Raw genomic sequence first — 15,534 nt, 5'->3', positions numbered from 1 at the left:
TACCGATTCTCCCCCTCGATGAATTAAGCAGAGACATTTTGAGAATTATCCTCCACCGAAAGATCAATTTCTTCGAAGACAGTCGATTCAATCTTTTTAATTACAATCATAAATAACTTGTCATTATCTGTTCCATTTTTGGTGATGAACGAGACTGGGATTTAGAATTGAGGGGAGTGCCAATACAAGACTCTTCTTTTGTCCAGCAGATTTATATTATAATGTGCAGAGTCGCCACAGTTTTTACAGTCATTCAGAGGCTTGTGGTTGTTTGAAAAACGCACATATTGCAAAAGCTATCTATCTGGACAGATTTATAGAAGACAGGGACAATCTGACAATATTGATGAAATACCTCAGTCTACGGACGCGTTTAGAAGAGGGTGTAATGAAAATCCATAATGGGAAGTCTGAATAATCTGTGTCTGTTCAATTAGGCCTGGTGGAATTTCCCTACAAATGACTACTTTTTGCCCTGATGGAAATAACCAACTGCCACGCTCCACCTGTTACTCAACTGCCCATGAATGGGTCAAACATCTCAGACAAGAGTATGGGATGATGGAGGTTCTTTTTTCACCCATGCACAAATAAGGTTACAGAACTTCTGATACACTTAAAACGGCTGTCTCAGGCACTTTTATAATTCTTCCATGTATTCTTCCCCTCAAAAGGAGTTCACCTGATGTTGAAGTCAGCGGGATTTTGAAAGCCTCTATTTATTGTAAAAAGTACTTCTGCAGCACAATTGAGTGTTCCGAGTCTTCTGTATTGTAGCCTGGGTCTTGGCGTCTACAGATCTTGCCGGTGAACCAAACTGAATAGCGTTCTCGCTCCTGGCCCCCTATGCTGCCTTGTTCACCTCCTGCATTGCTTTTTGCAAGCATAGTGATCTCAGGCTCTGCAATTTTACAATAGCCACTTCGCCCTCACTGCATGCCTTGCTCTGGCAGTCCAAGACAGCTGAGCCAGCTATTTGCTTTACGAGCAATTTGAGCACTCAGTCAATGTTTAGTTTTTTCTTTCGGGCTGTGCTTCTCTTAAGTACAACCTGAGATACAGAGTAGAGTACAGAGTAGAGAAACTTGCAGAGAAACAAAGTAATGTGAGGAATTTGTAGTAAGACCCTACATCACGACATAGAAAAGTAGTTCCTAGTGGATTTGAAATGCAAATCCATGCAAAGTAGTATGGTGAAAAGGAGTAAAAAAAAAAAAGTGATATGTCTGTGTGGTGCTTATGAATATTCTTGGTCTAGACTTATTCTGTTCCTTGCTGGATTTAAAAAGCAAGCGTAGTCTGGCCACTGCAACTCGGGGGAATGATAAAATAAAGAACAGGATATTATTTGTCTGGGTTCTACTCTGACTCTGAACTTCAGACTGGGAACATTGGTTTAAGTTTATCACTGTTGTGAATCTATGTCAGTAAGACGTACAAATATATACAGTACCAACAAACAAATCAGTTTTTAATGGACATTCTTATTGGTTTACGTGGGTGGAATTATATTATCTTCCTCTTCTCTTTACAGAAGCAAATGCACTTAATTCCTTCATGCACTTAGGCTGTGTTTACACAGGCAATTCTGATATTTTTCCACTATTGGTCTTCTGACCAATCAGATCAGATCGTTTGCCAATAATTGGGTAAAAGAACAGAATTAGGCTGCCTGTGTATACTCAGCCTTAGTTTTCTGAGGAATTTTCTCATTCCGTATTATGGATATGCACTATTCAAACTATATTCTTCTTGAGTGTCTGAAGACTGCAAAGTGTAGAAAGTTACGTATGCAACATAAGCTATAGTCTACAGGCTTCTTCTGGCTATGGGTGAAAAGATAATCCTTTCCTACAACGTGGTCACTTTTACAGAGCGAGAGCACCCTGCACCACTCCTTTACAAACAGAAATAATGGATTTTGTTTAGGGCTTTTTTCCGTCACACTAGAGAGTCTTTCTATTTTCCACTCTTACTATCAAGTTGAGCACATCAGCACAACTCTGCATGCTTGTGAGAATGGCGAGAGAAATCGCTGTTCAGAGTATAATGGGAATATATGGATACATTAACTTCAATAATCACGACTGAATCTGCAGCGAAGAAAGTTGACACAGCCATACCACGTGATAATAGCATACGATTGTGCGATTGTAAAATGAGGTATGTGCTTGTGTTTGGGTGCCTACATAGGAAGGCGATTATTTTAATTGAATTTCCCACTATTTAAACTATAGCTAATTGCACCAGCTGACATGTAATGGATATAGAATAGAATGATAAACTGATGGTTCTATCTCCATCTATAGAGTGTGGACACTTGGCTGACATATTGTCTGGTGCAATCAACTTGAACATTTTGAGGATGTATGTCTTATTATGTGTTATCATGTCCTGGGGGAATATGCAAAATGTCCTGCTGTATCAGAACACATGTCGTAAAATCAGATGGAAAACATAAAATTTTCAAATCCAATAGAGCCCCACATTGGAGGTGTCATAATACCCATAAAACCTAGTGGTCAAACACAATACACTTCACAAAATTGGCCATTTAAAGAAATGTAGACAATGTATTAATGACTACATTTAGCTAACATTAGATAATTAATCCAGAGATACTTATCTTCGCCTCGATTGTCTTAGACAGATTTACACAGTTATCTAAACATCATGCCAGGGTAAACCTACATGAAACACAGCCCTTATTTTAAGGGTTTCTAAAATCCCTGATGGGAAAAATGAACGGTGGGAAAATGATTGGAACCCTTTCCCCGTTTGACCGATAGGTTTTATGGGTATTATGACTCATAAGGTGGTACTGTATGCTATACGTGGTATCAAAACTACACTATGACTCCTGTACCATTTTATCTGCTTCTCTTTAATCTTTTATCACCCTTCATCTCCTACCGTTTTCCAATTCCAATTTCAAATCAGACAACCTTAATTCAAACACCCATATCACATATGACTTAAGTCATCTCAGAGTTAATCAAAACAGAGGGAGAAAGAGATCCAAGGGGGAAAAAAAGTACAATATGCAAACTAGGGCCCTCATTCATTGGACAAGTAGATTTCGGGTACGAACATCATTATGCTAGCGGTTCGCCTTTCATGCAAATGACTTTCTCTCTTTAAGCCAGGAAAGTTCATTGCTAATAGCATTTCCCATCAAGACCGTGGCTCATCCAAATGCTAATATCTCTGCCACTGGATCCTTCACCTCGCAGCCCTGATGCTTCATGACTGTGGCAATTACAACAATTTTACTTTTCCCCCCTTTATGGAATTAGCCATTATCTCCTCCTGGAGCAAGCTACCAGAAACAGATGCTAACCAATCTCCTAGCACAGGCCACTAGAGCTCAAATGAACTAAATGAACAGTCACTTTATATGTATTACTTAGCAGTGTCTTCATCAGGTGATTAGTTTATGTATCTATTGCAGCCTTGTGTGGCTGTAGAGTCTCGGCAAGAGGTATACAAGGTGGGATAGAGAATCTCTAAAGCTCCTAGCTACGGCGATAGATTCAACTCAGATTGGAATTTTTGGTGGTATCAAACACCAAATAAAGAACCTGGCGGAGGAATTTCCCAAATAAATATTGGCGTGCAAATACAGACATACTGTATTCTCCAAGGGAGATACAGAACCATGTCAGAGATACGTAGAGTATTGTTGGTACAAGGCAGAAAGAAAATGGTATCTCTATGGCTTTTTGTGTTATGTATTATGCATTGAAATGTAACCTCGTAAAAGTACACTACCCTTACATGGTCCTCAAACTATACCCACCACCCTGCCCTCTAATGTAAAAGTTCACCCTTGTAACCCAGCTCAGTAGACTACATGAATAAGACATGAGGCCTCCAAAATAAGTTGCGTTGCAAACTTTGACAATGTTTGAATTTGGCTGGTTGTGCTGGTTATAATACACATTCTAGAGAAAAGGCATAAAGCCCCCGAAAAATAACTATTTGGTGAATATTCTCATTCAGGTAGAAATTGGCAGATCTGTTGAGGATTTGTGTGGATGGGATGTGAAAGTGTGTGTTTGCCTGGGTCTCTGAATGAGTGAGTGAGAGACATACTCTCCTCTGTCTTGACCAGAGAGCATCACTTTATTGCAACACAGGAAGGGCTTTTTGCTGCGGCATATGCTGTTTCGCTCACCTTCAAACTGGTGATGGGATACAAGGAGGGGTAGGTATAGCTAGGGACAAAGTGGAATGGAATGGTAATATACATGCTAATGCCTTGGCATTGGAGCTGAGAGGCACAGGTTCAGTGAAGCAGATGCTGTGACACTCATTTCCTTCGCCAGTCTCTGTGTGTGTGTGTGTGTGTGTGTGTGTGTGTGTGTGTGTGTGTGTGTGTGTGTGTGTCTGTGTGTGTGTGTGTCTGTGTGTGTGTGTGTGTGTGCACGTTATTGTGTTTCTACACACATACATAAACACGAACACACACGTGAAGAGACATAGCGTTAACAGGGGAGAGATTGCATGAGAATCTGCCACCTTTCCTTTTCAAAGGGCCCTTGGGGACCGTGCCAGGGGCCTTTTGTTCATCTCGGTGGTGGTGATAAGGAAGAGAGGACAAGGCGCTTCAGAGAGAATATACAGAGCTGGCTCTTTTCTATAGGTGGGGAGCTGTTGTGTAATTGTGGAGGATAATGGAGCACACCTCATTCAGTGTCAAGGGATTTTAGAGCCAATTCTCCATTCAGAGCATAACAAGTCTCTGCTTTAGAGAGATAGGTCTACAAGTACAATATATTTTTGAGTCCGGGGCCAGTAAGCATTTGCGTTTGAATAAGATGTGTGTAATCAAGATAAACATTTGCTTTTTATATGTATGGTATGTGGCAGTGGTTATGACTGTGGTATCAGCAGATAACTTTAGATTTGAGACCAATTTTTGTTGTCAGTATTCAAAGTAACTGTAAGTATTACAAAGTTACAACAAAATATAGGAATCTTGCCTCCTGAATGGCGCAGTGGTCTAAGGCACTGCATGTCGTCCGGGTTAGGCCGGCAGGGATATCCTTGTCTCATTGCGCACTAATGACTCCTGTGGCGGGCAGGGCGCAGTGCACGCTGACACAGTCGCCAGGTGTACAAGTGTTTCCTCCGACACATTGGTGCGGCTGGCTTCCGGGTTGAATGGACAGTGTGGCTTGGTTGGGTTGTGTTTCAGAGGACGCATGGCTCTCGGCCTTCGCCTCTCCCGAGTCTGTACGGGAGTTGCAGCAATGAGACAAGACTGTAACTACTACCAATTGGATACCATGAAATTAGGGAGAAAAAAGGGTTGAACATTTTTTTATCAAATAAAATACAGGAATCTCACTTACTTAGGTTATAGTAAAACTATAAAAAAATCTAAAGTATGATATTTCATGAACAATATGATGAAATTAGCAACTCGTTTTAAACCTGATTCAAAGAGTCATACCTTTTTCTCCAGTTAAGTGAATATTAAAGCAAGAGCAGATAAGTAAAATGATATCTGAATTGAATAGCACTCAGCATTCCATTAGAACACCAAGAGCCTGCAATGGAAAACTACTTTGTATAACTCAACCAGCATCTTAATTATTGTGTCAGGAAACTGTAAGAAATGTGTTAATTGATTTAGAAAATCCATATTTGGCTAAGTCGCTAATGGAGTAAGACCAATTAAGTCAGTAAATTCAACATGAGTGGAATACTGTGGCAAAACCTGAGATTCAACTAAGTGTACAATAAAGTGTGAGAAAAAGAAAGAGGACAGACAGACAGGACAGACAGACCAGACATAGAAACAAAGAAAGTCTCGCTTACCTGGTTAGTTGAAGAAATTGAGAGTTAAAGGAAGAGGAGTTAGCATTTTGGTTGTGGAGAAAGCAGCACCTACCACGTAAAACAGTGAGTCTCGTAGTAGCACTCAGCTCTCCAACAGTGTTGGAGGCAACACACTCGTATATGGCTTCGTCTCGGGGCGTACGCAAGGGCTGAATTCTCAACACTGAGCCAGAGCCGTCATCGAAATCAATCACCTGCAGGTGCGAGAAACAAGATATGTTAAAGGAGTTTTTTTGTTCACAATCAGTGACGGAAGTTTGCACAGTGCAATTCCAACCACTCCTGCAGAAAAGTATAAACACATTTGTCCTACAACACTGATGGTGCAAAACACACTGTGCTTCCCATCAGAAAACAATGGAAGCTGCTAGTATACCCTAACATCAGCTCCTTATTTGAGTGAGTGTTTGGCTCTTTTCTCAATTGTCTATAAAGAACATCCATCCTTCACCTCCTCTCCTGAAAGATGTGTCCAGGTGAAAGCCAGCCTGAAGCAAGCTTCCACCAAATTGGTTTTCCCCTGTCATGTATTTTCAAATAAGAGCAGGTGAAGGGGGGAGACAAGGAGAGGATGGATTGTTTGAGGAAGAGATACCACATCTGTAGTATGTACAGTTGAAGTCGAAAGTTTCCATACACCTTAGCCAATTACATTTAAACTTAGTTTTTCACAATTCCTGACATTTAATCCTCGTAGAAATTCCCTGTCTTAGGTCAGTTCGGATCACCACTTTATATTAAGAATGTGAAATGTCAGAATAATAGTAGAGAGAATGATTTATTTCCGCTTTTATTTCTTTCATCACATTCCCAGTGGGGCAGAAGTTGACATACACTCCATTAGTATTTGGTAGCATTGCCTTTAAATCGCTACACTTGGATCAAACTTTTTGGGTAGCCTTCCAATAGCTTCCCACAATAAGTTGGGTGAATTTTGGCCCATTCTTCGTGACAGAGCTGGTGTAACTGAGTCAGGTTTGTAGGCCTCCTTGCACGCACACACTTCTTTAGTTCTGCCCATTCACATTTTATATAGGATGGAGGTCAGAGCTTTGTGACGGCCACTCCAATACCTTGACTTTGTTGTCCTTAAGCCATTTTGCCACAACATTGGAAGCATGCTTGGGGTCATTGTCCATTTGGAAGACCTATTTGCGACCAAGCTTTAACTTCCTGACTGATGTCTTGAGATGTTGCTTCAATATATCCACAGAATTTTCCTGCCTCATAATGCCATCTATTTTGTGAAGTGCACCAGTCCCTGCTGCAGCAAAGCACCCCCACAACATGATGCTGCCACCCCCGTGCTTCACGGTTGGGATGGTGTTCTTCAGCTTGCAAGCCTCCCCCTTTTTCCTCCAAACATAACGATGGTCATTATGGCCATTTTTGATTCATCAGACCAGAGGACATTTCTCCAAAAAGTACGATCTTTTTCCCGATTTTCAATTGAAAAGCGTAGTCTGGCTTTTTTTATGGCGGATTTGGAGCAGTAGCTTCTTCCTTGCTGAGCGGCCTTTCAGGTTATTTTGATATAGGACTAATTTTACCGTTTCCTCTAGCATCTTCACAAGGGACTTTGCTGTTGTTCTGGAATTGATTTGCACTTTTCGCACCAAAGTACGTTCATCTCTAGGAGACAGAACTCGTCTCCTTCCTGAGCAGTATGACAGCTGTGTGGTCCCATGGTGTTTATACTTGCATACTATTGTTTTTACAGATGCACGTGGTACCTTCAGGCGTTTGGAAATTGCTACTAAGGATGAACCAGACTTGTGGAGGTCTACAATTTTTTTTCCTGAGGTCTTGGCTGATTTATTTGGATTTTCCCATGATGTCAAGCAAAGAGGCACTAAGTTTGAAGGTAGGCCTTGAAATACATCCACAGGTACACCTCCAATTGACTCAAATGATGTCAATTAGCCTATCAGAAGCTTCTAATGCCATGACATCATTTTCTGGAATTTTCCAAGCTGTTTATAGGCACAGTCAACTTAGTGTATGTAAACTTCTGACCCACTGTAATTGTGATACAGTGAATTATAAGTGAAATAATCTGTCTGTAAACAATTGTTGGAAAAGTGACTTGTGTCATGCACAAAGTAGACGTCCTCACCGACTTGCCAAAACTATAGTTTGGGGAGTGGTTGAAAAACAAGTTTTAATGACTCCAACCTAAGTGTATTTAAACTTCCGACTTCAACTGTGGATAATAATGTCATCATTGTGACTATTGATCAAAGTTTTGCATGGCTAGTCATGGCCTTAGACTGTTGTTTGTGCTTATGATTGACTATCCATTGGTATAGTTATTACCAGATCAGTTGTGTTCAGAGAGCCATTATTAGTTATATGCATCTTATTATCTAGTGATGTACTGGAAGATTAAATATAATATACACCACATGGCCAAAAGTAAGTATATGCACACTTTCTTCCATTCAGCCACATGAGCATTAGTGAGGTAGGGCACTGATGTTGAGCGATTAAGCCTGGCTAGCAGTCACTTTTTCAAGTCATCCCAAAGGTGTTCGATGGGGTTGAGGTCAAGGCTCTTTGCAGGCCAGTCAAGTTCTTCCACACCGATCTCGACAAACCATTTCTGTATGGACCTCGCTTTGTGCACAGGGGCAATGTAATCAGGAAAGGGCAATCGCCAAACTTTTGCCACCAGAACCACTGAATCGTCTAGAATGTCATTGTATGCTGTAGCGTTAAGATTTACCTTCACTGGAACTTAGGGGCCTAGCCCGAAACATGAAAAACAGCCCCAGACCATTATTCCTCCTCCACCAAACTTTACAGTTGGGACTGTGCATTCGGGGGGTAGCGTTCTCTTTGCATCCGTCAAACTCAGATTGCTCTGTCGTACTGCCAGATGGTAAAGCGTCCAAAGTTGGCGAGCTTTACACCACTCCTGCCGATGATTGGCATTGCACATTGTGATCTTAGGCTTGTGTACGGCTGCTTGGCTATGGAAACCCATTTCATGAAACTCCTGATGGAAAGTTATTGTGCTGACGTTGCTTCCCAGGCAGTTTGGAACTCGGTAGTGAGTGTTGCAACTGAGGACAGATGATTTTTACGCTCTACACGCTTCAGCACTTGGCGGTCCCGTTCTGTGAGCTTGTGTGGCCAAACACTTCACAGCTGAGCCGTTGTTTCTCCTAGCCGTTTCCACTTCACAATAACAGCACTCACAGTTGACTAGGCAGCTCGAGCAGGGCAGAAATTTGACTAACTGACTTGTTGGAAAGGTGGCATCCTATGACGGTGCCATGTTGAAATTCATTGAGCTCTTTAGTATGGGCCATTCTACTGTTAATGTTTTTCTTTGGAGATTGCATGGCTGCGTGCTTGATTTTGTACACCTGTCAGCAATGGGTGTGGCTGAAACAGACGATTCTACTGATTTGAAGGGGTGTCCGCATCCTTTTGGCCATGTCGTGTAAATTCAAAGATGGCTCACAGCTCTCCGACATCAACTTTGGATCCAAAATATGAGCTGATCTTGTGTATCAATTATTGGGAAGATAATCAAAGAGGCCAACTAACTTTAAGAATGGGAAAGGGTCCATTGGCCAGAACGAATCGTTTGGACTTTTATGTCTGTTTTATATTGCATGTACATTTTGGTTCGCCCCACTCTTAAAGTTAACAAACGATTAAAAACATTGAAATACTTCAATGGGACAGAACAATAACAAACAATTAAATGTGGTTAGATAAACAGTGACGAACAATTGTTATCACCATGACGTTATAGCAGTACAAAAAGACATGATCAATTGTTTTGGACATACAACACGTAAAATGTTCACAAACTGGTGTTTTGTAGCTTTTACAGCTATCGTTCCATGCTGTATACTCACTGTTTTTAGAAAGCCCTGTATCATAACTCATTTTTAAGCATTTTTAGGTAGGTTTAAAAAAGAAGTTGACTGTTAAGAACCTCTGCATCATATACAGACACACAAGCACAAACACACACGCAGAAAGGCCGGCCTCAACTCACTGGTACAGTTCAGAGCATATCATTTCATGTGTTAGTTGAACAAAACACCTTGACGGTTCAGTGGCCAAGCGACAAGGGCACATTCGGGCAATCATTGCAATAGCGCGTGATGATGGTAAGTAAAAGTGCTCCCTTTCCCATTTCAAACTCAAAGAGAAAGAAAATTGGGTTGAGAAAGTCTCAGTGTTTCTGTAAAGGGAAATGGGCTTTGTTAGGGATGAGGAGCCGGCCGTGTGAGTGAGTGGGGGAATAAGGGCGTGGCAAGCAAGCCTCGCAGCGGCGATGGGTGAGTTAGCGAGCTAGTGCATTAGCATTCAGTACGTGCAGCGGCACAAATGTGATGAACTCTGATAAGATTTGATTCCTGCCCGACCTGTGAGACGCCAAAGACTCTCCAAATCCAGATAACCCATTACTGCTGAGTAGTAGTATGGCAAGGAGAGAGGAAGGTGTTTGTTCATATCACACTACGATACACTCCGAAAGGGAATGACACAGAAATTTATAGAAATCTTATCAGTGTTCGAAGAAGATGTGTTATTTGTCATGGCGATTGAAGAGAAGGACAAATCAAAGCTTGCAGCCAAACAAAACAGTGAGGGGGACATGCATTTAGATAAAAATGCCACGAAGCAAACGACCTTTGAACTACAGAGATACTTCTCCCTCGTTTTGCATAAGCAGCTAAATGCAGCATGATGTTAATATAGGTATCTGGGTCACACCATTTCTTCCCCCTTTTCTTTCTTTCACTCCCCATCATTCTTTCTGTATTTCTTTAATTACAAATATGTCCCAGATCGCTGTGTACTTGCTCATTAAATCTCATGCATGTTAGATGGCTGGGCGAGCATGATTATTAAAGCCTGCTCATGCGTGGTGGCAAAGGTGGGCGTGTGATTTGGGAGATCAGGGGGATGGATTATGTGTTAGGGGTTTGGAGAGGGATGGGAGGGGGGGATGGGGGTACCAAAAGCACTGTTGAGCATTCCCGTTTTGTCGAGCATTTTACATCAGAACAATAGACCTAATACCTCAAATCTCTGGTTGCTGACTTTCTTCCCCTTCTTGTTCCAAACTATCTTGGGGCGTGGGTCTCCTGTTGCTTGGCAGATGAATGATGCCACGCCTCCTTGCACGCCCGTTTGGTCATTGGGGGTTCTCAAAAACTTTGGTGGTGCTGGAGAGAGAGGGAGGGAGAGAGAGAGAGAGAGGGGACATACATAGTTATCGAAGGTGCTAATCGTTGCAGACAGCAAGCGATTTATCTTCCTTATGAACGCGCCAAGACCAGAAAGTCACAAAGTTGCAGATTTCAGCACTTTCATGTTATCGCTAAGAGGATTGTCTTTGGAGGTCAAGCCAGACTCCGTTTGGAGATTGCATTGCCTTCTCAATGTGAGTGGAAACATACAGTAAGATCTGGTACTTGTAAAATTATGCAATCAAGAGAAGTAGGAATACATACAGTACCAGTCAAAAGCTTGGACACACCTAATTATTCAAGGGTTATCCTTTTTTTTTTTTTTACTATTTTCTACATTGTTGAATAATAGTGAAGACATCAAAACTATGAAATAACACAAATGGAATCATGTTGTAACCAAAAAAGTGTTATAGAAATCAAAATATATGTTATATTTGAGATTCTTGAAAGTAGCCACCCTTTGCCTTGATGACAGCTTGGCATTCTCTCAACCAGCTTCATGAGGTAGTCACATGGAATGAATTTCAATGAACAGGTGTTGAAAGTAAATTTGTGGAATTTCTTTCCTTCTTAAATGTGTTTGAGCCTATCAGTTTTGCTATGACAAGGTATGGGTGTTATACAGAAGACAGCCCTATTTGGTAAATGACCATGTCCATATTATGGCAGGTGTTGTAAATCAAGTAATCAATTTAGAGTACAATACCGTATAGACACTTAATGTTAGAACCACCTTTGGAAGCGATTACAGCTGTGAGTCCTTCTGGTTAAGTCTCTAAGAGCATTCCACACCTGGACTGTGCAACATTTGCTCATGATTCTTTTCAAAATTCTTCAAGCTCTGTCAAATCGGTTGTTGATCATTGCTAGACAACTGATTTCAGGTCTTGCCATAGATTTCCAAGCCGATTTAATTCAGCCCATGAGGAACATTCACTATCTTCTTGGTAAGCAAATCCAGTGTAGATTTTGCCTTGCGTTTTAGGTTATTATCCCACTGAAAGGTGAATTAATCTCCCAGTGTCTGGTGGAAAGCAGACTGAACCAGGTTTTCCTATAGGATTTGGCCTGTGCTTAGCTCCATTTGAAAAACTCCCCAGTCCTTAACAATTACAAGCATACCCATAAAATGATACTTGAAAATATGGAGAGTGGTACACAGTAATGTCTTGTATTGGATTGAACATAACATTTTATATTCAGGACAAAAAGTGAATTGCTTTGCCACATTCTTTGCAGTATTACTTTAGTGCCTTGTTGCAAACAGGATGCATGTTATGTACAGGCTTCCTTCTTTCACTCTGTCCATTAGGTTAGTATTGTGGAGTAACTACAATGTTGTTGATCCATCCTCAGATTTCTCCTGTCACAGGCATTAAACTGTGTAACTTTTTAAAGTTACATACAGTTTTTAAAGTCACCATTGACCTCATGGTGAAATCCCTGAGCGATTTCCTTCCTCTCTGGCAACTGAGTTATGAAGGACGCCTGTATCATTGTATTGTATCTGGGTGTATTGATACATCATCCAAAGTGTCAATAATAACAATAACATTGCCATGCTCAAAGGGATATTCAATGTTTGTTTCTAAAAATAAGTTCACAGAGTAAGCCCTTTCAGCAGGACAATAACATATAACGCAAGGCCAAATCTACACTTGAGTTTCTTACCAAGAAGTCAGTGAATGTTCCTGACTGGCCGAGTTACAGTTTTGGCTTAAATCTGCTTGAAAATCTATGGCAAGACCTGAAAATAGTTGTCCACTTTGACATTACAGAGTATTCTGTGTATATCTTTGACACAAATATGACAATTAAAACCATTTTAACCCCACTTTGTAACACAACAAAATGTGGAAAAAGTCAAGGGGTGTGGCACTACCTGACATATGTTGGATGACATGTCTGCTGAATGTTTGAACGATATATATATCCATTGTTTAGCTGGAAAGGAATGTTCGTCTCCAGTATATTTCACTGTGATATGTGGTTGTCTCACCTAGCTGTCTTAAGATGAATGCACTAACTGTAAGTCATTATTCTTATTATATATATATATTTATATTCCTGCCCGACCTGTGAGACACCAAAGACTCTCCAAATCCATATATATATATATAGACATACATGTCAGAAATGTATCATTTGTACAGTTCTTGTACAGTTCTTTATTAAAATGTATTTTTTGTTACATTTTACTGTGTAAAACCTAGCAGTACTACATTTAGCAAAAAAACATGATTAATTGTCTCTGAAATGAAACCATCAAGTGATAGATTTTAAACAAATACATGTCTATCATTGACCAACCCCATGCCCATTAGATAGTGAAAAATCACACCAATCGTTTTCATTTCTTTAAAAAATAAAAGCTAATTGACCAATATTTCTGAAAATTGATATCTAGTGTTTTGGAATTAAACTCTTTAAATTCATTTTTAAAGGTACTTTATGTTTGTTATTGGGGATAAGATTGGATAACAAGTTATTTATTTGTTGTCACATTACTTTGCTGGTGCTTCCTATAGTTGCACAATATTAGTAGTGAATCATGCCATTTAGCAATCATTGGCAAGAGAAACAGTTGCAAAGTTGTCTAAGCTACATATGTTTAGCCCACTCTACAAAATTGCACAGTAACTATTTTCCTCTCTTGTTGTGTATGAACATGAGTTACTAGTATCCTCAACGTTAGTGACACAAAAGGTCACTGTGAGACGGTCATATTAAATATATATACAAATAATTCAACGCTCCTACCCACATCCGTCTAGGCAAGCTGTTTCATAACACACAGTGCATTAAGTGTATGTGCTGTTTTACAGGACATACATCTCGTGGCCCCTTGACCCCCATTTTGTCTCTAATGACCGAGCCCAACTTTTTCCAAACATTACAGAGAAACAGAAGGCAGGCAATGATTGATGCTCAACATGGGTCTTTGCAGCTGGCATGCTAACGTTAACACTGAAATTGGACTGAGCTCGCCTCCCAAAAAAGAGAAGAGAAGCTCTAACCAGCTCTGCCCCCCAACTCAGAATGTTCCAGAACAGGTGTGGCCAAACATCCTTCTGGATAGCTATTGGCTATGCAAGTTGAGCTAATCAAGGTACTAATGAGCATTTAGTGGTAGAAATAGGTATACTAGAACAATATTGGAACAAAAGGCTGTACAGACAGTAGACTGTCCAGGAGGAGGGCTGGAGGAAGATTTTATAACCCTTGTTATAGAATAAAACAACTTTTGAATAACTATCCCACATAACAGCCATGACCACACAGGCTTGTCTAACAGTGTGTGGAGAACATATTGCTATCTCACATTTTTTTATCCCTAGAAAACCACCCACTTGGCATTGGGGATTGTATCCCGCGTAAATGAGAACCGTTCTTGATAAGAGCTCTGGCAAGGATCTGATTGGCCATGCGAGGGTTTTCTAAGCCCTAATTGGTGCTCGCGATTCAGCACAACTAGTCAAGTGTAAAGGCAATAAGGGACAGAAATGTAAAACATGCAGGGGAGGACAGTGAGAATAGGAGATAGGAACAGCGTTTTCTTTGTCCGACCATGGCATGTGTGGACAGCCATGAGAAATTGACAGTTGATGGAATTTCACACTATATGATATTGTTCGTTTTACATTTCCATTGTCACAAGAGTCAGAGAAGTGTAGTTTTAAGAACTGTAAATCCCTGCCTTTTTAACTTTGCTCATGATCAGCACCTCGTACCCATGTTATCTGGGGATATTGTTTAATTAAACATCTAATTCTACAAAATGAATCGGTTGATTTATTGTTGATCTGTCCAAGGAAACCCCTATTTTACAAGGAATAAATGTATTGTACATGTACACACATGGCCCAATGGACACACAACACATTAGGGTTGGGAATTACCAGGGACCTCATGATACGATATTGTTACAATACTTAGGATACAATTTGTATTCTCCTGATTTTATATGTATTGGGATTTAATACTGTGATTTTATTGCAATTTGATGTTCCAAACATCTTGCTCACTACATGTCTGCTGCAGAGAGAAGAGAGAGCATGAGAAAATTACACTACCTAGCAAAAATCTAACAAAAATCTAAATATATTTTTCACTAAAATATATATATATTTTTACAAAGTATCGATATGACATCGTCCAAAATAATAAAGCGATATGTAACTGTATACATTTTTTCCCCATCACTACAACACATGAAAGCGATTGCACCATAAAGAAGAAGTCATCGCTCTCAGAAGTGGAGTTGTTCATTGTTATGACCATTACACATGTTCATTTTTCATCTGTCCTCTTTTATGTAAAAATGCAATGTTAGGGTTTTAATAGCTTAAGTTCGCCAGTCAGCTGCTGAGACTATAGGATAGTCTACCAAGGCAGGCCATGAGACATACCACCTCAGCCTGAGAAGCAAGATGGGATATGAGGTATGACTCCATCTGTCCCTGTG

The 15,534-nt window shown here is 40.4% G+C and overlaps 1 protein-coding gene across 32 annotated transcripts in view; it reads right to left on the bottom strand.

Moving 5' to 3' along the window:
- LOC109906508 (receptor-type tyrosine-protein phosphatase delta-like) overlaps positions 1-15,534 on the bottom strand; it is a 643,472-nt gene that overhangs the window by 102,782 nt on the left and 525,156 nt on the right. For all 32 annotated transcript variants that reach the window (XM_020504229.2, XM_031792038.1, XM_031792037.1 and 29 more), the window contains 2 exons: positions 10,897-11,042; positions 5,900-6,041 (listed from right to left, as the gene is read on the bottom strand). In XM_020504229.2, coding sequence (XP_020359818.1) covers positions 5,900-6,041; positions 10,897-11,042 — 288 coding nt within the window. The remainder of the gene's footprint in view (positions 1-5,899; positions 6,042-10,896; positions 11,043-15,534) is intronic.

The sequence above is a fragment of the Oncorhynchus kisutch genome, linkage group LG16 (assembly GCF_002021735.2).
Source record: "Oncorhynchus kisutch isolate 150728-3 linkage group LG16, Okis_V2, whole genome shotgun sequence".
NCBI classification, from domain to species: Eukaryota; Metazoa; Chordata; class Actinopteri; order Salmoniformes; family Salmonidae; genus Oncorhynchus; species Oncorhynchus kisutch.
The sequence above is the reverse complement of the archived record's forward strand: the minus strand, read 5'-3'. Positions and strand labels throughout refer to the sequence as shown.